The sequence below is a fragment of the Myotis daubentonii genome, chromosome 15, assembly GCF_963259705.1.
Source record: "Myotis daubentonii chromosome 15, mMyoDau2.1, whole genome shotgun sequence".
NCBI classification, from domain to species: domain Eukaryota; kingdom Metazoa; phylum Chordata; class Mammalia; order Chiroptera; family Vespertilionidae; genus Myotis; species Myotis daubentonii.
The window spans coordinates 24,899,918-24,923,506 of NC_081854.1; the positions used below are offsets into that span (position 1 = coordinate 24,899,918).

The 23,589-nt window shown below is 40.8% G+C and overlaps 1 protein-coding gene and 1 long non-coding RNA gene across 7 annotated transcripts in view; one reads left to right on the forward strand and one right to left on the reverse strand.

Moving 5' to 3' along the window:
- The first annotated feature begins 2,570 nt into the window (after window positions 1–2,570).
- LOC132217033 (uncharacterized) overlaps window positions 2,571–23,589 on the forward strand; it is a 238,102-nt gene continuing 217,083 nt past the window's right edge. Inside the window, exon 1 of the long non-coding RNA XR_009448837.1 lies at window positions 2,571–2,843. This is a non-coding gene — a long non-coding RNA (uncharacterized LOC132217033). The remainder of the gene's footprint in view (window positions 2,844–23,589) is intronic.
- Window positions 12,385–23,589, reverse strand: part of ZFP82 (ZFP82 zinc finger protein) — a 64,453-nt gene continuing 53,248 nt past the window's right edge. For 4 of the 6 annotated variants that reach the window (XM_059666916.1, XM_059666915.1, XM_059666917.1 and 1 more), the window contains one exon: window positions 12,385–16,890. In XM_059666916.1, coding sequence (XP_059522899.1) covers window positions 15,533–16,890 — 1,358 coding nt within the window. In that variant the 3' untranslated portion in view covers window positions 12,385–15,532. The remainder of the gene's footprint in view (window positions 16,891–23,589) is intronic. The other 2 variants (XM_059666919.1, XM_059666920.1) reach the window with 2 other exon arrangements.

Sequence of the window (23,589 nt, forward strand, 5' to 3'; positions counted from 1 at the left end):
CTTGTGCACTGCTGGTGGGAATGCAGACTGGTGCAGCCACTATGGAAGACAGTATGGAGTTTCCTCTAAAAACTGCAAATGGAACTCCCATTTGACCCTGTGATCCCACTTCTAGGAATATATCCCAAGAAACCAGAAACACCAATCAGAAAGGATATATGCACCCCTATGTTCATTGCAGCACAATTCACCATAGCTAAGATCTGGAAACAGCCTAAGTGCCCATCAGCAGATGAATGGATTAGAAAACTGTGGTACATCTACACAATGGAATACTATGCTGCTGTAAAAAAGAAGGAATTCTTACCATTTGCAAAAGCATGGATGGAACTGGAGAGCATTATGCTAAGTGAAAGAAGCCAGTCAATGAAAGAAAAATACCACATGATCTCACTCATTTATGGATAATAAAGACCATTATAAAGATGAACAAAAATAGATACAGAGGCAGAGTAGCATCGAACAGACTGTCAAACTACAGCGGGAAGGCTGGGGAGGGTTGGGGGGTGGGAGAAGGGGTAAGAGATCAACCGAAGGACTTGTATGCATGCATATAAGCATAACCAATGGACACAAGACACTGGGGGTAGTGGAGTCCGGGGGAATGTCAAGGTGGGGGAGAGGGGAGGAGGCATATGTAATACTCTTTGTAATACTTTAAGCAATAAAACAAAATTTTAAAAATAAATAAATAAGAATTACTGACATAAGCAATAAAAAACTTTAGAGGGAAGATAGGGGAGGGTGGGGGAGAGGGGGAGAGATCAACCAAAGTACTTGTATGCATGCATATAAGCATAAGTGATGGATGTGGACACCAGGGGTTGAGGGTGAGGGCAGGACTGGGGGGATGAGGGGACATTGGGGGATAAGGACACATTTGTAATATCTTAATCAATAAAGGGGGGAAAAAATCAGAACAAGAGGTAACATTCCCCCACTGGCATTACATGGCCGGCATAACACTAATACCAACACAGGAGAGGAGGTGCAATAAAAATCTCAAATTGTACCCAGCCATAAAAAAAGATGCAATATTGCTATTTGCAACACCATGGATGGATCTTGAGATTATTATACTCGGTGAAATAAATCAGATGGAAAAGGACAAGAAACATGATTTCACTCATATGTGGGAATAAAATAAGCAATAAATGAACAGACAAAATAGATAATCTCATTACACAGACAACATAATAATAGTTACAAAGGGGAAGTGAAGTAGGGGGAGGATGAAGTGGGTAAAGGTCAGGTCAAATATATAGTGACAGAAGGAGACCAGACTTTCAATGGTGAGCACACAATGGAATATACAGAGGCTGTATTATAAAATTGCACACCTGAAATTTATATATTATTAACCAATGCTACCTCAATATATTTTTTAAATCTTTAATTTAATTTTATTTAATTCAAACTGCTTTAATTAAGAAGGTCTCATCAATTTATTGCAACAATACTGGAAACATCTAGTACCTTGGTTTTCAAACTTGAGCTTACATGGAGTCACCTAGAAGGCTTGTTAAAACACATATTGCTGGCCCTACCCCACAGAGTTTCTGATTCAGAAGGTCTGAAGCCTAAGAGTTTGCATTTGTAACAAGTTCTCTGGTGATGCTGATGCTGCTGGACCAAAGACCACATTGGAGAACCATGAATCCAGTGGCATATTCGGTATATTGAAATCTTACTTTCCATTGTAGCAATGTCCTTTGGAATGCTTGAACAGGCTCAAAATGTTGAAACAGTTTTCCCAAGAACTTTCTAATTCTCTACTAAGTGTACTGGTTAATAATGCAGATTTTTTTCAATAGATGGAATTACACATATGTTGATATACATGCGATTTGATATGTATGCTATTTTGTTGTATTGACAACAAGCTTCAAAACTCTATGTCAAATTTTCTGACGGTGTTAACATCATAGATATTTTTATGCTTAAAAATGTCAAATTTCGTGCCAAAAAAAAAGAGCATTTGCAGGAAGTTTTAATTCATTATTTTGAAGAAAAATACTGCTGAAAGTCGTCGTATACTTCGGGAAGCTTATGGTGAACATGCTCCATCTCAAGATATTTGTGAAAGCTGATTTAAATGCTTTAAAAGTGATTATTTCGATGTGAAAGACAAAGAACGTCCAGGTAAACAGAAAAAGTTTGAAGGCCAACAATGACAAGCATTATTGGATGAAGATGCGTGTCAAACTCAAAAACAACTTGCAGAAAAATTAGACGTTGCTCAGCAAACAATTTCTGATCGTTTACAAGCGATGGGAAAGATTTTAAAGGAAGGAAAATGGGTGCCACATCAACTGAACGAAAGACAAATGGAAAACCGAAAAGTCATCAGTAAAATGTTGCTTCAATGGCACGAAAGTATTTTTTGCATCGAATTGTGACTGGCGATGAAAAGTGGATTCATTTTGAGAATCCCAAATGCACAAAATCATGGGTTGATCCAGGTCAACCATTAACATCGACTGCAAAGCCAAATCACTTCAGAAAGAAGACAATGCTCTGCATTTGGTGGGATCAGGAAGGTGTGGTGTATTATGAGCTTCTAAAACCAAGTGAAGCCATTAATACTGATCGCTACCGACAACAAATAATCAATTTGAACCAGCTTTGATAGTAAAACCACCAGAATGGGCCAGAAGACATGGCAAAGTAATTTTGCTTCATGATAACGTACCATCACACACTTCAAAACCAGTTAAAGGCACGTTAAAAGATCTTGCCTGGGAAGTCTTAACCCACCCACTGTATTCACCAGACCTTGCTCCTTCAGATTACCACTTGTTCCGATTGATGGCACAATCACTTTCTGAGCAGCACTTCAAAACGTACGAAGAAATGGAAAATTGGGTCTCTGAATGGTTTGCCTTAAAATAAGAAAAGTTCTATTGAGACGGTATCCACAAATTACCTGAAAGATGGGGGAAATATGTAGCTAGCAATGGACATTACTTTGAATAAAGCACTTTTGATGTTTCTCTTGAAAAAAAAAAAAAGATGACAAACCATGATCAAGTGGGATTTATTCTGGGAATGTAAGGTCGGTACAACATCCACAAATCAATAAACATTATATATCACATAAACAAAATAAAGGATAAAAACCACATGATCATATCAATAGATTAAAAAATGTATTTGATATAATCTAGCACCCATTTATGATAAAAACTCTCAGGAATTTGAGAATAGAGGGAACATACCTCATCATAATGAAGGCCATATATGACAAACCCACAGCGCCAACATCATACTCAATGGGCAAAAACTAAAAATGTTTCCCTTAAGATCAGAAACAAGACAGGGATGTCCACTTTCACCACTCTTATTCAAAATAATACTCTAAGTCAGAGCCACAGCCATCAGACAAGAAGAAGAAATAAAAAGCTTCCAAACTGGAAAGAAGGAAGTAAAACTGTCATTCGCAGATGACATGATATTGTATATACATAGAAACCCTAAAGATTCCACCAAAAAATATTAGATCTAATCAATGAATTCAGCAAAGTATCAGGATACAAAATTAATATCCAGATATTGGTGGCATTTCCATACACCAATAATGAGTTATCAGAAATAGAAACAAAGAAAAAACTCTCATTGATTATTGCAACAAAAAAATTAGGTACCTAGGAATAAGTTTAACCAAGGTGATAAATTAGAAAAATTAGAGGGCACTGAAGAAAAAAAGATACAAATAAGTGGAAGCATAATCCACGTGGTCATGGATTGGAAGAATTAGCATCATTAAAATGTCTATAGCACCCAAAGAAATCTATAGATTCGATGCAATTTCTATTAAAATACCAATGACATATTTCACAGATCTAAAACAAATATTTCAAAAATTTATATGAAACAAAAAAATACCTCAAATAGGCTCTGCTATCTTGAGATAGAAGAAAAAAGTTGAGGTATCATAATACCAGAAATCATACTTTACTACAATGCCATTATGATCAAAACAGCCTGGTACTAGCATAAGAACAGGCAGATCAATGGAATAGAACAGAGAACCCAGAAATCAACCCACGCCTACATGGTCATTTAACATTTGACAAAGGAGGCAAGAATATACACTGGGATAAAGACAGTCTTGTCAATGGTGTTGGGAAAATTGGACAGGTACATGCAAAAAAAATATGAAACTTACAAGAATAAACTCAAAATGATAAAAGACTTAAATTTAAGTCACAAAACCATAAAAATCCTAGAAAAAAACATAGGCAGTAAGATCTCAGAAATCTCGCAGAGCAATATCTTGGTTGATAAGTCTACTAAGACAAAGGAAATGTAGGAAAAAATAAATAAATGGGACTATATCAAACTAAAAAGCTTATACATAGCAAAAGAAACCATCAATAGAATGAAAAGAGAACCCATTGTATGAGAAAACATATTTGCCAATGATACATGTGGCAAGACGTTAATCTCCACATTATATAAAGAACGTATACAACTCTACACCAGGAACACAAACAATCCATTTTAAAAATGGGCAAAGGACCTGAATAGACACTTCTTCAATGGGGACATACAGATGGCCAATAGACATATGAAAAAAATACTCAAGGTCACTAATCATCAGAGGGATGCAAATTAAAACCACAATGAGATATCACTTCACACCTGTCAGAATGGCTACCACCAATAAATAGCAAGTGCTGGCAAGGATATGGAGAAAGGGAATCCTAGTGCATTGCTGGTGGGAATGCAGACTGCTGTAGCCACTGTGGAAACAGTATGGAGTTTCCTCAAAAAATTAAAAATGGAACTGCCTTTTGACCCAGCAATCCCACTTCTGGTAATATAGCCTAAGGATCCAGAAACACCAATTTGAGAGAATGTATGCACCCCTATGTTCACAGCAATGTTATTTACAATAGTCAAGATCTGGAAACAGCTCAAGTGCCCATCAGAAGATGAGTGGTTAAAAAAGCTGTAGTACAGTTACAGAATGGAATACTACGTGGTTGTAAATCTTAGTTTTTGCAACAGCATGGATGGACCTGGAGATTATTATGCTAAGCGAAATAAGCCAGTCAGAGAAAGACAAATTCCGTATTATCTCACTAATATGTGGAATCTAATGAGCAAAATAAACTGAACAAAATGGAACCAGAGGCATGGATACATGGAACAGGCTGACAGTTGTCAATGGGATGGGATGGAAGGACTGGATGAAAGGTAAATGGATGAGCCAAAGAATATATATGCTTAACCGATAAATGCAGACAACATGATGGCTAGAGGGAAGATGGGAGAAGGCAATGGTGGTGCTGGGCAAAGATGGGGGAAATGGGGACATCTGTAATAGTGTCAATAATAAAAATCTATCTATATAAAAGCCTAGTATGCTAAGTGTCCATCCGACTGGTCACTATGATGCACACTGACCACCAGGGGGCAGATGCTAAACACAAGAGCTTTCCCCTGGTGATCAGTGCGCCCCCACACAGTGAGCACCACTCAGCCAGTGGCCGAGCTCACAGCTGGAGAGCGCAGCGGCAGTGGTGAAAGCCTCTCCTGCCACCGCGGCAGCACTAAGGATGTCCGACAAGCCGTCAGAGGGCTCCCAGACTGTGAGAGGGCGCAGGCTGGGCTGAGGGACCCCCGCCCCGATTGCACGATTTTTGTGCACTGGGCCTCTAATATATATATAAATAATAATAGACAAACATGGTAATTAACTGTACCTTCGCTTCCCATTGGCTAATCAGCAAGATATGCAAATTAACCGCCAAAAAGATGGTGGTTAATTTGCATACAGAGGCACGAAGCGGCAGAGCGAAGACTGAAGGCGGCTCTGGCCGGAGCAGTGAAGGCTTGAAGGCGGCTCCGGCTGGAGCAAAGGCCTGGGTTCCGGGTGCCGGAGGAAAACCGGTGCCGGCAGCCAGGGGAAGGGAAGGCCTATTGCATGAATCTTTTTGTGCAACAGGCCTCTAGTCCTATCTAATAAAAGAGAAACATGGTAATTAGCCGTAACTTCACTACCCTTCCCATTGGCTAATCAGGGAGATAGGCAAATTAACTGCCAACCAAGATGGCGGCCGGCAGTCAGGCAGCTGAAGCGAACATGAACATAAGGCTTGCTTACTCCAGTGATGGTGGAAGTCAATGTTCCCCACCTGCCGCAGCTCAGCTCTGAGCTCCAGATGAAACAATGTTGCAATTATAGAACCTAAACAAATCCCAGAAACCTGCTTTCAGCCAGCGTGGCCTCAGAGCTTAGAGCGGCCAGTGATGGCAACAGAGTTTCAATTATAGAATCTAAACAAACCCAGGTACCTGCTTTTAGCCAGCAACAGCCTCAAAGCTGGAGCCTGCTCTCAGCTCCAGTGACAGCTATAGAAGGTAAATTAATCCAGAATAAAAAAAGAAAAAAGAAAAAAGGAGAGGCTGGGAGCTTCAGTTGCCCACCAGCCTAAAAATAGCCCTCAGCCCAGCCGTGGGCAAACTACAGCCCACGGGCAAGATCCGGCCCATTTGAAATGAATAAAACTAAAAAAAAAAAAAAAAAAGACCGTACCCTTTTATGTAATGATGTTTACTTTGAATTTATATTAGTTCACACAAACACTCCATCCATGCTTTTGTTCCGGCCCTCCAGTCCAGTTTAAGAACCCATTGTGGCCCTCAAGTCAAAAAGTTTGCCCACCCCTGTCTCAACCCCTCACCCAGACCAGCCAGACACCCCAGTGGGGACCCCCACCCTGAAGGGGGTGTGACCAGCTGCAAACAGCCATCATCCCATCATCCAAGCTGGCCAGGCACCCCAGTGGGGACCCCCACCCTGAAGGGGGTGTGACCAGCTGCAAACAGCCATCATCCCTTCATCCAGGCTGGCCAGGCACCCAAGCAGGACCCACACCATGATCCAGGACACCCTTCAGGGCAAACCATCCGGCCCCCACCCGTACACCAGGCCTCTATCCTATATAGTAAACAGGTAATATGGAAACTGACCCTAACAGCAGAAGGACTGGGAATGACTGATTACTATGACACACACTGACCACCAGGGGGCAGACGCTCAATGCAGAAGCTGCCCTCTGGTGGTCAGGGCACTCTCACATGGGAGAAGCTCTGCTCAGCCACAAGCCAGCCTGATGGCTGCCAGTACAGCGGTGGTGGTGGGAGCTTCTCCTGCCTCCTCAGCAGTGCTAAGGATGTCCGACTGCAATTTAGGCCTGTTCCCCGCTGGAAAGTGGACATCCCCCGAGGGCTGCCGGGCTGCCAGAGGGATGTCTGATTGCCATCTTAGGCCCAATCCCCTGGGGAGCGGGCCTAAGCCAGCAGGTGGTCATCCCTTGAGGGGTCCTAGACTGTGAGAGGGCACAGGCCGGGCTGAGGGACCCCCCCATTCCCCCTGAGTGCACAAATTTTTCTGCACAGGGCCTCTAGTATATATATAAAAGCCCAGCAAATGGAACAGCAGAACAACCAGAACGACCAGAACAACCTAAATAACTAGTGGCTATGACACGCACTGCAGCAGCCAACCAGCCTGATCCAGCCTGATCTGGGTCCTGGCCAGCCCTGCCCATGGCCCCTCCCCCAGGCCAGCTCTGCCCCTGATTGCTCCCCCCCTCCCCCATGACGGCCTGGCCCATTTCCTATTTTTTTTCATTTATTGCTCTGTAGATATTATGGATAAGTCTTTGTTCAAATATATATATTGTGGATATATTCTCCCACTCTGTGGGCTTGTCTTTTCATATTTTAAATTGCATCTTTTGATGAAAACATATTCTTAAATTTAATATAGTAAAATTTACTATTTTACCCCATATTGTTAGGGCTTTTAGTGTTCTGTTTAAGAAATATTTTCTACCCCCAGGCTAGAAATACATCCTATGTTTTCTTCTAAAGCCTGTATCTTCTATAATTAGATCACTATTGTATCTAGAATTAATTTGAGTGTAATGTGAGGTAAGAGCCAAGATTCATTTATCAATATGGATATGCACCTAACTCAGTGCTACTTACTGAAAATACCATTTCCAACCCACATTGCAGCAGAACCTTTGTCGTGAGTCAAATGGTCACATATACATAGCTCCATTGCAGGGCTATTTATTTTGTTTCATTGGGGGGACAATCACATTGTCTAACACCAATTTGAAAGAATGTGTGCACCCCTATTTGAGACAAACAATCCATTTTTAAAATGGGCAAAGGATCCGAATAGACACTTCTCCAATGGGGACATACAGAAGACTATTTATTCTTGCACCAATAATATACTGCCTTAATAACCAAAGTACAACTATTACATTAACAAAATTCAATAAAACATTATATATCAATGTGCTAAAATGGCATCTGATGATATCCAGCAGGCATTTCTAATTTTAAAGAAAGTTGATTAGTGACTGAAGGAAACAACTAAGCCACACAAAATCTGTTGACCTCAAATCTAGAGCAAATATTACACTTAATGATTTACATTAAATTGGGGAAAACAATTAGATGCCTTTCTATCACCACTAATCCTAGACTTTGTACTGGAATTCTTTCTATTATAATAAAATGAATTAATAACTATAAATATTCAGAAAATAAAAGTATATCTCTTTGCAATTGACATAACTGATTGACTAGAAAACCAACAGTCTAGTAAAAAAAATAAATTAAGAAGATTGGGTCATAATGAAAGCTATGATTATATCTATATTTTAAACTTTAATGACAGTATCACAATAAATACAGATATGAACCAGATCTGGGATAAGGTTTTATCATTTATACTAGGTAAGGGATTACTATCTAGAATGCCATTTTTAAGAATCCCACAATTCTTATATAAATGTTCTTTTAAAAAAGGAATATGGTAAAAAAAAAAAAAAAAGCATGAATTAGAAAATTACAGTATTTATCAATAAACAGATGTATGCCCTAACCGGTTTGGCTCAGTGGATTGAGCGCCGGCCCACGGACTGAAGGGTCCCGGGTTCGATTCCGGTCAAGGGCATGTGCCTCGGTTGCGGGCACATCCCCAGTGGGAGGTGTGCTGGAGGCAGCTGATCGATGTTTCTCTCTCATCATGTTTCTAACTCTCTATCCCTCTCTCTTCCTCTCTGTAAAAAAAAAAAACAAAAAAAAAAACAAAAAAACAGATGTAAAAAGATTCTTACTATTAACCAAGAACATATTAAAGCACATGCCAGAAGTGGAAATATAATATTTTCTCATGTTGAAGGGGTTGTAAATTAGTCCCACATTGATGTTCTCCACTTCTCCAGGAATATCTAGTGATATTGAAAGTAAATATAACCTGTGACTAGGCAACCCCACTTTTTGATAAATACCTCAGAGAAACTCTTGCTTCTGTATAGCAAGAAACACAAATATTCGGTAGATATTCAGTGAGAAGTTGTATCGAACCTAAACATTACAATAAAGGGCCTAAATACATATGATGTATTTATCTAAACAACAGAGCTAGGGGTTTTCTGTTCTATTGAAAAGCACCATAAAATTTAATTTTAAAAGAATTAGCTTATTGGATAGCATGATGAGTTGCTTTCTTCACTATACAGATAACCATACACCTGTCATAATGCTGACATTTCTATCCTTAAAGCCACACTTTTAGGTCAAGGTAACATCTACCAAAGTGGAATATCACCTGCAATAGGTAATGGGAATGAGAATTCTATCATAGTCTGAAATACACAGGTTTAGATAAAGTGAAATATATATATTTTTATTGATTTCAGAGAGGGAAAGGTAGAAACATTAGTGAGGGAAAATCATTAATCGGCAGCCTCCTGCATGGTCCCTACTAGGGATCGAGCCTGCAACCTGAGCATGTGCCCTTGACCAAAATTGAACCCGGGACCCTTGAGTCACAGGCCTACACTCTATCCACTGAGCCAGACCAACTAGGGCAGGGGTGGGCAACTCCTGGCACACCAGTAACTTTTGCTGGCATGTGAAACCCTCTCATAATTTTCCATTTACAATTGTGAATCTTTGTTCTCAGTGATGAATTTTGTTAAGTCTTGTAATAGGAGTAGCCTGGCGGATGAAAGTAGTAGCTCATGCATATATCTGAAGGTCACGAAATATAAACCTGATGTAAAATCTCTGTCATCAGTGATGCAGCAGCAAAAGTCCCACTGATAATATCAAATGGAGTCATAAAGTTTTCTGTTGGACTATCATTGTACATGTATACATTAAAAAATAAATGTATTTTCCATCATCATATACTGTGTTTTTGTCGCTCGAATGAATTTTATTATTTCTTCAAGGTTCTTCACATACGTACACCTTAAGAGATATCAAGTAGGCGTAACATGTTCTCAAAAAATTAGGGTTGGCACGCAGAAGAATTTTGAGTCAGAGATTTTGCTGGTTTTGGCACTCACTCACAAAAAGGTTGCCCACCCCTGGACTAGGGCGATGAAATGAAATATTTTTTATAGAGACTCTATGTGTCCCCCCCAGCCCCCGCCAAGAAATAACGTATAGAGAGCTCCTGCGCTTGTTTGACCACAAAATCATTTTCAAGTACCATTAAATACTAGTTTTGTGGAACATACTTTAAGAAATTTTGAGTTAAGGTACTGTCTCCAGAAGAACTCTAACATAAAAATGTAACCATGAAGGAGAAATACATTGACCTACGGACAAAAATTAATTTTATTATAGTACTTATAATATTCTTCAGCATGATATTTTTGTGTAAACATTGTGTGTAATCTTTACAAATTTAAAAAAAAATTGAAATGAGTGGGAACTATGTATTATTCTAGACGGTGAATGATTTTTCAATGGATCTGCCCAATCTGCCCATTATGAGCAAAATGGACTTGTAGGTACAAGTCATAATGTATTGTTTGACTACAGGAACATTACAGAGGTTTGTTTCAAAATGAAGTGTGTGGCAATACTCATTTTTATTTATGGAAGGTTTCTAAGGGTTGAATGCCTATTTTTTATAGCTATTGTTCATCCTTTTTAAAATATAAATTTTTATTGATTTCAAAGAGAAAGGGAGAGGGAGAGATAGAAACATCAGTGATGAGAATTATTGATTGGCCGCCTCCTGCAAGCCCCTCCACAGGGGATCGAGCCCACAACCTGGGCATGTGCCCTGACCAGGAATGGAACCCTGACCTCCTAATTCATAAGTTGATGCTCAACCACTGAGTCATGCCAACCAGGCTATTGTTTATCACTTTTTAAAAGATAATGAAGATAAACAACAAGAAGAGAAACAATTTATAAGATAGCAGAGCTGAGTCATGTCATTTTTTCCAACATTGTTACATTGCTCAGGTTAGAAAACCTAAAATCTGGATACCTAATTGAATCACAACAGATCAAGTCCCTGGAAATTCCTGGTAGATAATTTTATGTTTTATAATCATTTTAATAAACTACTGAGTTCAATTTACTAAACTCTATTTAAAATGCTTACATATATCTTTATTGATACTGATCTAGATTTTACTTTTTAGGGGCTATTCTCATCTATTAAAATAGTGCATTGTAGAATGATCTGGAAAAATTTTGTTAGAGGTTATCTATTCTTAAAAACTTCTTGTTGCCTGCAAAACTATTGTTTCTGGTTTTAAGAAAAACAAGATAACTAAATTGAAATGTTTTCCTTTGTTTATAGATCTGTACAAGTTTTTTTTATAGTATCTGAAGTCAACTTTGATTATTTAGGCTTAAACCAACAACCATTTTATTGAATCTCATGATTTTGTGGGTCAGGAATTTGGGCAGGGGCTCAGTTGATCAATTTTTCTGTTCTATAGAGCAATAACTGAGGTCACTCAATGGCATTCTGCTGGTGGCTGATCTGAAGGATCCAAAACTATGTCACTCAACTGTCTGGTGTCCTGGTGGGCATGTCTGGAAGACTGAGCACTTCCTCTCTGTATTCTCAGGACTTCTCCATGTGATATCTTCAAGGGAAGTAGCCAGACTTTTTAACAGTTCAGGGTCTGAACTTGAGAGAGTATGCCAATACTAGTAAATGAAATAAAATATACCAGTAAGTCTGGGTCAAGAAACTGGCATTTTCACTATATTCTACTGGTCAAAGTCTGATTATATTCAAGAGGAAAGGATGTAAATTCCACCTCTTGAAGGGAGTATCAATGAATTTACAGTAATATTACTCTGCCACAGTATTATATTACCACTAGAGGCCCAATGCACGAAATCCGTGAAAGAGTAGGCCTTCCTTCCCCCGGCTGCTGGCACCAGCTTCCCTCTGGCACCCAGGACCCAGGCTTCCCTCCAGCCTCGGGACCTGGGCTTCCCAGTGGCTGCCAGCAGGCACCAGGGACCAGCACTTCCCTCACAGTCCTGGCTTCGTGGGGGAGGTATCTGGAAGGACATCCAGTCTAATCAGCATATTACACTTTTATTATTATAGATTTTACAAATGAATAAATTGTAATGCAGAGCAGTTAATAGCATATTGTTCAATAAAATACAAGTAGGAAAGTGATGGGATAGAGATAAGTGTCTTTCCCACATTTGTTATATTAAGATCAGTTTTTAGAATGAATGTGAAGTTTATCAGGTTTGAGTAATGGTAGAATACATTAAATTACCACATTTTTATAATGTTTGTTCTGTATTGATTAAAGTATTACATATGTGTCCTTATTGCCCCATTGTCCCCTCAAACCTCCACTCATGCCCTCACCCCCGTTGTCTGTGTCCATTGGTTAAGCTTATATGCATGCTATAAGTCCTCTGGTGGATCTCTCCCACTTACCCCCACCTTCCCCTACCTTCCCTCTGAGGTTTGACAGTCTGATCAATGCTTCTCTGTCTCTGGATCTGTTTTTGTTCATCAGTTTGTTATTCATTATATTCCATAAATGAGATCATGTGGTCCTCAGACAGGGGTAGGCTGCTTGCGTGGCTGCTGCTCCTCTGATGGGGGTGAGCTGCGCATGAGTCTGCTGCTCCTTGGACGGGGGCGTGGGGGTGTGGGGGGGCACTCGCACAGCTGCTGCTCCTTGAATGGAGGCGGGCTGCTCACGTGGCTAATGCTCCTCGGACAAGGGTTGTCTGCTCACGTGGTTACTCCTTCTCGGATGGGACGGGCTGCACCGCGGCTGCTGCTCCTTGGCAGGGGCAGGCTGCTTGTGCGGCTGCTGCTCCTTAGACCATGGCGGACTGCTCGGGCAGCTGCTGCTCCTCGGACCAGGTCAAGCCACTCACACAGCTGCTGCTCCTTAGATGGGAGTGAGCTGTGCGTGAGGCTGCTGCTCCTCAGATGGGGGTGGGCCGCATGAGGCTGCAGCTCCTTGGTCATGGGCGGGCTGCTCATGTGGCTGCTGCTCCTTTGGGGGGGCGGGGGGTGCAGGCTGCTCTTTTGACCAGGGTGGGCTTCTCACACAGCTGCTGCTACTTGGATGGGTGTGGGCTGCATGCACAGCTGCTGCTCCTCGGATGGGAGCAGGCCACATGAGGCTGCTTGCGGGGCTGCTGCTCGCATGGTCGCAGTGCCCTGGGCTAAAGTGTTGGGCTGGTCAAAGGGGAGCATGCTTTGGAACTCACAGGAGCCTGTGCCCAGGGTGGCTGGAGTTTCGGTGACTGTGGGACTGCAGCCAAGGTAGCAGGTCCCTGGCAGGGGTGGCTGTAGAGTCCCGGGTGTTATCTGAGGGCACCCTGGGTGGAGGTGAGGCTGGGCTCTTGGTCACAGCAGCTCTCCCCTTCAAAAAGGCGAGGCCTCTGAGGAAGAGCCAGCCGCTCTGGGACTGTTTGCAATGGTAACAGAGGCTGCGTAGTTAGGTGAGCCCGGTTAGCCTGCCCCCAAAGGTCCTGTGGGATCTAAGTGTGCCTCAGTCACACACACCCCACACTCTTTTGCTCCCCCTCACTCATGCTCTCTCCCTTACTGCTGCCTTCTTACTGCCTCTGTTGTTGGGCCTGGAGTGTTATTGACCCACTCGTGGATGGAGTCTCCTCTCCGAGGGTCTGGTTATGTGGCTTACTTTCTAGCTCACTCTCTAGGCCAAACAGGTTAAAATTCACTTTGACAAGACACGACATAAAGGGAACAAAACACGAATGTACTCACGACACCAATAACCCCAATATAAGTGACCACCAGAGAAAAGAGAAGTAGGGGAGAGAAAAGAGAGCACAAATGATAAGAGAGAAAAAATGGTATGAAAGAAAACGAAAAAAGGAAAAAATATATATGGGGGGTGCGGGGGGTGGGAGCACCAGAAAACAAATAGGTAAACCAAAACTTACAAACACCAAATTCCCAGTAAAGAGGGTGGGGGCAGAATCTTATATACAGAAAGTAACGTTAAGAATTGGATGAATATGGGGAGGACCTCAGTTTAGTATAGAGAAAGTAGAAAGAGGATTAGTGCATAAGAAGAAAAAGAGAAGAAAATAATGATAATGATAATAATAAATTGAAAAAGTTGATTAAAAAAGAGGATAAAAAATAAAATAGAATGATGGAAAAATAATGCGAAAAAGAAATAGAAAATAAAGAAACAAATGAAAAAAGGGAAATAAAGAAGAAAGGAAAAAGAGATAAGAATATTAAAATAAAATAAAAACGAAAAAGTGAAGTGTCATTCCTTTGGCATTCCTTTAAGATCCCACTCTTCGGTACTCTTTGTGGCTTCTCAGTTTCCTGTTGCTGGGACTGAAGGCCTCTCTTCAGGCCAGTCCCTGTGGATTCTCAGGGGCTATTCAGATTTTTTTTCCCCTTTGTACCACTCAGGGTGTAGTCTGGGTGTGGCTGTATTGGTTGCCTGGAGACTGCAGGGAGGGGCTATCTCTTCAGGAGAAAATGGCTGCCCAGGTTCCGGGCTCAGGTATGACTCAGTGCCAGACTCGTGGCCACCTCTCCCGGACCCTCTCCTCTCCCCAGACTCCACAAGTCCACACCTCAGCCGCAGGTGAGTGTCCATATCCGAAAGGTCCTATGAACTAGGTTCAGCAAAGAAAAGCGAAGACCACAGGAGGGGAAAGAGCTGTACCTGTGTGAACCCCCCTCCTCCCTGCAAAGTGAGGTCTGGGCAGCTGTCCTGAATGCCCCCTCTGGGCTCAGTCTGTCGTGACTGTGGACCCAGATCTAGAATCCCCTGCCACCAGCAGTCCTGCAGACCTTCTTTCCACAGAGAGATGCTGTGCCTGACCCAAGGGACACGGACTCTGTGCCATGCGGTTTCCCTCTGACCCTCTGGGCTGGAAGGTCTCACAGTTCTCCCCAGCCCAGATTCCTGATTTTACCGTTCTCCAGGTGTTCTCTGCCCTTCCCGGCTGCGAACTGTCTCACCAGCTGTGTCTACTTCGCCAATTTGGGGTGGATGTTATTCGATTTAGTTGCTCGTTCTATCTGCTCTGGGACAAGGCTCGGGACACACTGCCATTTTCAAAGGTTTTTTTCTAAATTACCACATTTTAAAAATTCTACAAAACCACATATGCCAAGATGATTGCATGTATGAAGCAAAAGGAATTAATTACTACACCCATAAAGATTCTACAACACAGGACTGAGGCTTTCTTATAGTTTTACATTATGAATTTTCACATGATGGGTTAGGTGTGAATGCTGTCTAAAGGCCTTCTTACATTCCTTGCATTCATAGGGTTTCTCCCCAGAATGAATTCTCAGATGTTGAATAAGTGATGAATTAAGTCTAAAGGCCTTCCTACATTCCTTACATTCAAAGGGTTTCTCCCCAGTATGAATGCTCTGATGTAAAGTAAGTTTTTGGCGCAATCTAAAGGACTTCCCACACTCCTTGCACTTATAGGGTTTCTCACCAATATGAATACTCTGATGCTGTGTAAGTTGTGAGAGTAGTCTAAAGGTCTTCCCACATTCCTTACAGTCATAGGGTTTAACACCAATATGAATGCTCTGATGTGAAATAAGTTGTGAGTAACGACTAAAAGCCTTCCAACATTCTTTACATTCATAAGGTTTCTCACCTGTATGAATTCTGTGATGAAGAATAAGATGATAACCACGACTAAAGGTCTTTCCACATTCCTTACATTCATAGGGTTTCTCACCAGTATGAATTCTCTGGTGGAGTGTTAGTTGTTGTCGCACTCTAAAGGCCTTCCCACATTCCTTACATTCGTAAGGTTTCTCACCAGTATGAAGTTTGTGATGTATTCTAAGGCCAGAGCCACACAAAAAGGCTTTCCCACATTCTTTACATTCATAGAGTTTGTCAGCAGTATTAAGCTTCTGATGTCGAGTAAGGTGTGCATACTGTCTAAAGGCCTTTCCACATTCTGTACATACATAGGGTTTCTCACCAGTATGAATCCTCTGATGAAGAGTAAGTTGCCCACGCACTCTGAAGGCCTTCCCACATTCCTTACAATCATACGGCTTCTCACCAGTATGAATTTTCTGATGTACTCTAAGGTCTGAGCCAGACATGAAAGATTCTCCACATTCCTTACATTCATACTGTTTTTCAACAATATGAAGTTTCTGATGTCGATTAAGGTGGGCAGTCTGTCTAAAGGCCATCCCACATTCCTTACATTCATAGGGCTTTTCACCAGTGTGAATTCTGTGATGAAAAGTAAGTTGTTGGCGTACTCTAAAGGCCTTCCCACATTCTTTACATTCATAGGGTTTCTCAACAAAATGAATTCTCTGATGTGGAGTAAGAGATGTGTGTTTCTGGTAAGAGGACACTTTTTGAGATGTTATTTTCACTTGTCCAAAATATCCCTCTTGTCCTTTAAAATTTTTTTTGGATTCCCAATTATTTTTTAAAATTAGATTCTTAAGGCCATGTGTGTTAATTCTTTCCATTATCTTCCACTGGACTAAGTTTATTTCATTAATGTCATTTTCTGAGGATAACCTCTTGGTTTCATACCTGGTCTCCAAATCTGAAAGAAAACAAGAGAACAAAAATGTAGTTCCTTTTTCTGAAAGTAGTAAAATTTCTACAGCAAAAAAAAATAAATAATAATTTTAAAATGACAAAGTAATGACCAATGAAATTCTAAACCTATTACAAAATTTGAGGAGAAAAAAAACATAAGGGAACACCAGAAATAAAATGAGAATTCACGTAAGATTGGGTATTAGTTATAGGCATCCCTCGTTTTATTGTGCATCACATTATTGTGCTTCGCAGATACTATGTTCTTTACAAATTGGAGGCTTGTGGCAACCTTGCATTAACCAAGTCTATCAGCAACATCTTCCCAAAAGCATTTGTTCACTTCATGTCTCTGTGTTCTATTCTGGTTATTAATTCTTGCAATATTTCAAAAGTTTTGTATTATATTGGTTATCTTTGATGTTACTCTCCACCAGCAAAAAGATTATGACATACTCAATGTTCAGATAATGGTTTACATGTTTTAGCAATAAATAATTTTTAGTTGTTATGTATATTGTTTTTTTAGACATAATGCTATTGCACACTTAATCGACTACAGTATAGTGTACACATAACTGAATAGTCTCTAGAAAAAAAAATTGTGTGAATTTCTTTAAGGTGAATATTTGCTTTATCGCAGTGGTCTGAAACCAAATCCACAATATCTCCAAGATATGCCTGTAAACATAAGTCAGTGGTTTTCAAATTGAGATGTGGATTAGAATCACTAGGGAACTTATTACAAATGCTCAGGTTTAGATACAACCTAAATCTCTTGGATCGGCTTCTACAGTCCTGAGCAGTCCTATTTCAATATTCTCCATATGATTCTGCTGAAGATAAAAAAAAAAATTCATACTTAACTTTTTTCAACAATTTTTCTTTATTCTTAGAATAAAATCAAACTTACTGTGGTTAAAATGCCTTTGCTTATAACACATTATCTCAGCACTGTCCTCTTCACTGCTACTTGGAGAGACCTATTGAGAACATGTCCCAACTTACTTTCATCTTTTAGGCTTTTCAGTTTGCTATATCTCCCACAAATCTGATTTGGGCTTTTTACATGGTAGCTTCTTCTCATCCTAAGCCCTTTGTTTAAAAGTCACTCGCTTTAAGGCTAGCTCTACTGACAGTATCTAAATTGATGTTTTGGGTGGGTTGGGTTTTTTTTTTTGTTACATGTCTGTGTTATTATATATGTATATATATTTTATATATCTATGTTGAAATAATATAGTTATTAATTTTTCCAATTGTTATTCTGCTTATTTTCTTACCCTTAAACCTCTTTAAGGGCAAAAAACACAATCTCTACTTTACTCTCCATTAAAAAATAAATTTAGCCTTAGCGGTTTGGCTCAGTGGATAGAGTGTCAGCCTATGGACTGAAGGGTCCTGGGTTTAATTCCAGTCAAGGGCACTTACCTCAGTGGCAGTCTCCTTCTTGGCCCCGACCCTGGTCAGAGCTAGTGCAGAAAGCAACCAACTGACGTGTCTCTCTCACATCAGTGTTTCTCTCTGTCTCTCCCTCTCCCTTCTACTCTCCTTAAAAATCAATGGAAAAAATATCCTCGGGTGAGGATTAAAAAGATAAAATTAAAATAAATTCATAGCACATAACAGGTTTCACTAATTCCCATATATTTCTCTGTCTCTAATCTGGCTTTAGTATATTTACTATAATAGAGGCCCAGTGCATGAAATTTGTGCACTCAAGGGTCCCTCAGCCAGGCCGGTGACCTTTTGCAGTCTGGGAGCCCTCAGGGGATGTCCGACCGATGGCTTAGGCCTGCTCCCCGTGGGTTCGGACATATTTAGCACTCGCCAGCCATGAGCCTGGCTTCTGCTGAGCAGCGCATTCCCTATGGAAGCGCACTGACCACCAGGGGGCAGCTCCTGCATTGGGCGTCTACCCCTGGTGGTCAGTGCACGTCATAGTGACTGGTCATTCTGCTGTACAGTCAATTTGCATATTAGCCTTTTATTATATAGGATATCTTACCATAATGATTTAAGTATTTCCTTTATTCATCCAAACTAGTCCAGTTAAATATATAAATGGAAAATGGTGACTGTGTACTCCTATGCATCTTATCACTGCTTATATATCCTTAATTATGCAATATTCTCTATAATACTCATTCCTTCCTTCACATAGCTATGAGTTACTTTTCCTTTGTCTCCACATACAAAAATGGTATTGATGATTTATACTTACTTAATTTTCCTTTAGGCCTATTCTATTACTCATGCATTTTACAAAGGCTCAATTCATTTTATTCTTTTATCCCCAAGCTATGGGTTACTTTTTCTTTGTCTCCACATATTAAAAAGATACTGAGGAGTTCTACTAATTTAATCTTCCCTTTAAACCTATTCAATTACTCATCCATTTTACAAATGCTCAACTGGTTTTGTTCCTTTATCCCCTTGCTCAGGTCTTCTGCTTTCCATTCCCTCAGAGGCAAGGCCATTCATCTATTTCCTAGAAATGTGTACCAATGATTTTTCAGACAGAGGTAAATGTTTATGCCTTATTGAAGTTCTCATGAATTCCTTAACAAAAGGAAAAAAAAGGATATATGTCAGGAATCCACTAATAGGGACAAAGGGTCTTGTAGTTTCTGGAGTGTAAAATACTTGCTAACAAAGGTCACATTGAATACAGACCAGCATATGCCTAGCCAACAGGAGAAAAAGCCATAGGAAAATTTAAGTACTGAATGAGTTGTGTATGAGAGAAAAAGGATGACTTTTTCAATTATGATAATACTAGAGGCCCGGTGCACAAAATTTGTGCATTAAAGGGGGGTCCCTCAGCCGGGGCCTTCACCCTCTCGCAATCCAGGACCCCTCAGGGAATGTCTGACTGCCGGTTTAGGCCTGATTCCACACCGGCAGTCGGACATCCCTTTTGCAATCCAGGACCACTGGCTCCTAATTGCTTGCCTACCTGCCTGCCTGATCACCCTTAACCACTCTGCCTGCCTGCCTAATCGCCCCTAAACACTGGCCTGCCTGCCTGATTGCCCCTAATCATCTCTGCCTGCCTGCCTGATCGCCCCTAACCCCTCTGCCTGCCTGATCACCCACTCACCTGCCTGCCTGGTTGATTGCCCCTAACCACCTCTGCCTCAACCCACACACCCAGGACCCAGGCTTCCCTCCTCCAGCCGGCCGCAGGCAACTGGGACCTGGGCTTCCCTCCCTGTGGCTGGCTGCAGGCACCCAGGACCCGGACTTCCCTCCCTTTGGCCAGCCACAGGCACCCAAAACCTGGGCTTCCCTCCCTCTGGCTGGCCACAGGCACCCGGGACCCGGGCCAGCTTCGCCTGGGCTGGCCGCAGGCATCCAGGGCCCCGAGTGGCTTGGCCCAGGCCCTGGCTTTGTCAGGAAGGACATCCGGAATGACATCTGGAATGACATCCAGAATGACATCCGGTCTATCCAGTCTAATTAGCATACTACCCTTTTATTAGTATAGATGGTTTATATAAAAAAGTTGAAATCACATAGACTTTTTACTAAAACTAGAAATAACAGAATTTTAAAAAGTAAATCCACTTGAAATTTTAGAAGTCTATATTAAATAACTCTTAGATCAACATGGAAATAAAATCCAAAATAGTATTTTTGTATTTAAAAAACAATGGTAATAATTTTAAAAAAAAACCTACAATAACTTTGTATCTATAAATTTTAATCATAATGCATGTAAGGGAATTAAAAAACACCAATAAAAATTTTAAAACAATTTAAGATCCTCAAATAATTAGAAAAATAATAAATGAATGCAAAGCAGAAAAGGCATTAACTGTATAAAAGCAGAATTAGGTTAATAAAAAGAAAAATACATAAAGCAAAAACCATTAGTTCATATAATGAAAACAGAAAGCACAGACACTGAAATAAGAAATATTTTAAATAATCATGAATATAGACAGAGGATATTTGATAAAGGAGTTATCTCCCCAATAAATTTTAAAACATAGCTAAAATAATATTTCTAAAGAATTATAATTTTCCAAACTGAACACAGAAGAGATACAGATTAATTTCCATAGAGCACAGAACAGTAATGGTGAACCTATGACACACGTGTCAAAGGTGACACGCGAACTCATTTTTTTGGTTGATTTTTCTTTGTTAAATGGCATTTAAATATATAAAATAAATATCAAAAATATAAGTCTTTGTTTTACTATGGTTGCAAATATCAAAAAATTTCTATATGTGACACGGCACCAGAGTTAAGTTAGGGTTTTTCAAAATGCTGACATGCTGAGCTCAAAAGGTTCGCCATCACTGGCATAGAATATGGTCAGACTTACCATGTCCTTTTCCTAGGAAAGCAGCATTTAAAAGGTTACTAAAGCCTTAAAAAATAGGTCATCCAAATTCTACTTATGAGAATTAAGAAAGAAAAGGACTTCTAAACGATTTTCATGAAGTGATACTACACTAAATAAAGACTATTCATGAAAAGGAAACTACATTCCAACTTTCTGAAAACTAATGTAAAAATTCTAAACATTTAATAAAAGAGCACACTGAAAGACCCAGTGCTGTTTATTTAAAGAATATTAAAGTGGTCTTATATGGGGAAAGCTATTAAGATAATTCCACATACCAATAGAGCTGATGAAGAAAAAAGATCACATAATCTATCCCAAAGATGCTGAAAAGGTGATTAAATAAAGAACTACTACTGATTTTTTTTTATTTAAACAGCTCAATAAAACAGGAATAATTACTTAGCTAAAATAATATATATAGTCTTAACTAGAAGGCAGCTTAAAAAATTATTATTCAACATACTTACTATCCGGAAAAAATTAGAGGTAAAAGAATTTAGGAGGTAAGATGGTGGCAGAGAACACTTGTTGGAAAACCAAGATGGTGGTGTAGGTAAACGCCTATACTCACTCACCTCCCATAACCACACCAAAATGACAACTAAAATACAGAACCACCATCATTCAAAACTGCCTGAAATTTGGCTGAATGGAAGTCCTACAACTACAGAAGTCAAGAAGAAAGCACATTGAGACTGGTAGGAGGGGCGGGGGTGTGGAACAGATTTGTCCGACTCCCGCCTGTGGTGTTTTTCTGAATCAAGAGGGTTATCGCCAAGGCTTCCCATGAGAAGCAGGGGGTCCTAGCCACACACCAGACCCCCCAGCTCAGGGTTCCAGAGCTGGGAAGAGAAGTCCCCGTAACTTCAATCTGTAAAAACCAGCAGGGATTGTGGCTGAATGACATGGAGGCTGCTGGAGTCCCAGGTGTTCCTCTTACAGGGCCCATGCACGAACTTACATGGTCTTGTTACATTTGAGCTTCAGCACCGAGCGAAAGCTTTGGGGGAATCCAGGGACATACGAGGAGGAACTGGACTGTCTGGCATCAGGGCAAGAACACAGAGGGTGGCTTTCTCCCAGACAGGGGTCCTTGCAGGGGTCATTGTTCCTGTACTTGGACCTTCCTTGTCACAGAGCTGACTGGCAGCCATATCTATTTCCAACAGTGTGGCCCACACTGTTTGCTCTGCCCTGGTGATTCCCTGAGACTCCACCCCATCCAACTTGCAGCCCCATCCAAGTTGTTTGCAGCTGCTTTTCCATATGAATGGACTGTCTTGGCTCAGAAATCAGACCTTGCTAAAATCTCTTAAACAAGCAATAGCTGAAAACCTATCAATTAAAGGCCCAAGACTTGGCATTAGCACCAGCCTATCTTGCTTCATAGCTGGGCCTCGCCTGGGCATTTCCTAGCCCAATACAAGTAGCAGCCATCTGAAGATCTCTGTGTAGCTCCTGTCAGGTGGTCCCAGGCAGTGGCTGACTTTGTACCTCCCTGGAGGCCCCAGAGCCAGGACACCTGGTGGACAAACCATATCAGATTACAACTCTATGCATCCACAAGTGACACACTCAAGGGACAGACTCAGCACCAAAGCCCTACTAAAGCAAGTCCTGCTCCATAGGGGTGTCTCCTGCATAGAAGCTTTTCTACTGTAGACACAGCTGGACCTTACAGCCAATTGGCCTGGAGGTCAACTCTTTCCAGTGACACCAACAGCAATCATGGCTCAACTACAAGAAGACTGTGCAGAGAGCCCACACAGGGGAGCACCTAGAGTGCCCAGCTCAGGTGACTGAGAGACTGAGCCACTGAGCCTACAGGACACCTACAGGCTACTCTACCAATTCCAGGAGACATAACATTTCTACCTAATACATAGAAACAAACACAGAGAAGCAGCCAAAATGTAGAAACAAAGAAATATTAATATGTTACAAATGAAAAAATGGAAACAAGCAAACTAGTGGATACAGAGTTCAAAATAATGGCTATTAGGTTACTCAAAGATCTTAATGAGAGCTTCAAGGGAATTAATGAAAGCATTAAGGGACTTAGTGAAACTTTCAAGGATCTTAGTGAGAAAATCAAAGACATGAAAAAGGACCAGTCAGAAATTAAGCATACACTATTCAAGCATACATAATTCAAGAGATTCAATCAACAATTTGGAATATGAGGCAGCAAAAAACACCCAATCAGAAGAGCAAAAAAGAAAAAGAATCCAGTCCTCACTGGCTTGGCTCAGTGGATAGAGCTTCAGCCTGCGGACTGAAGGGTCCTGGGTTCGATTCCGGTCAAGGGCATGTACCTTGGTTGCGGGCACATCCCCAGTAGG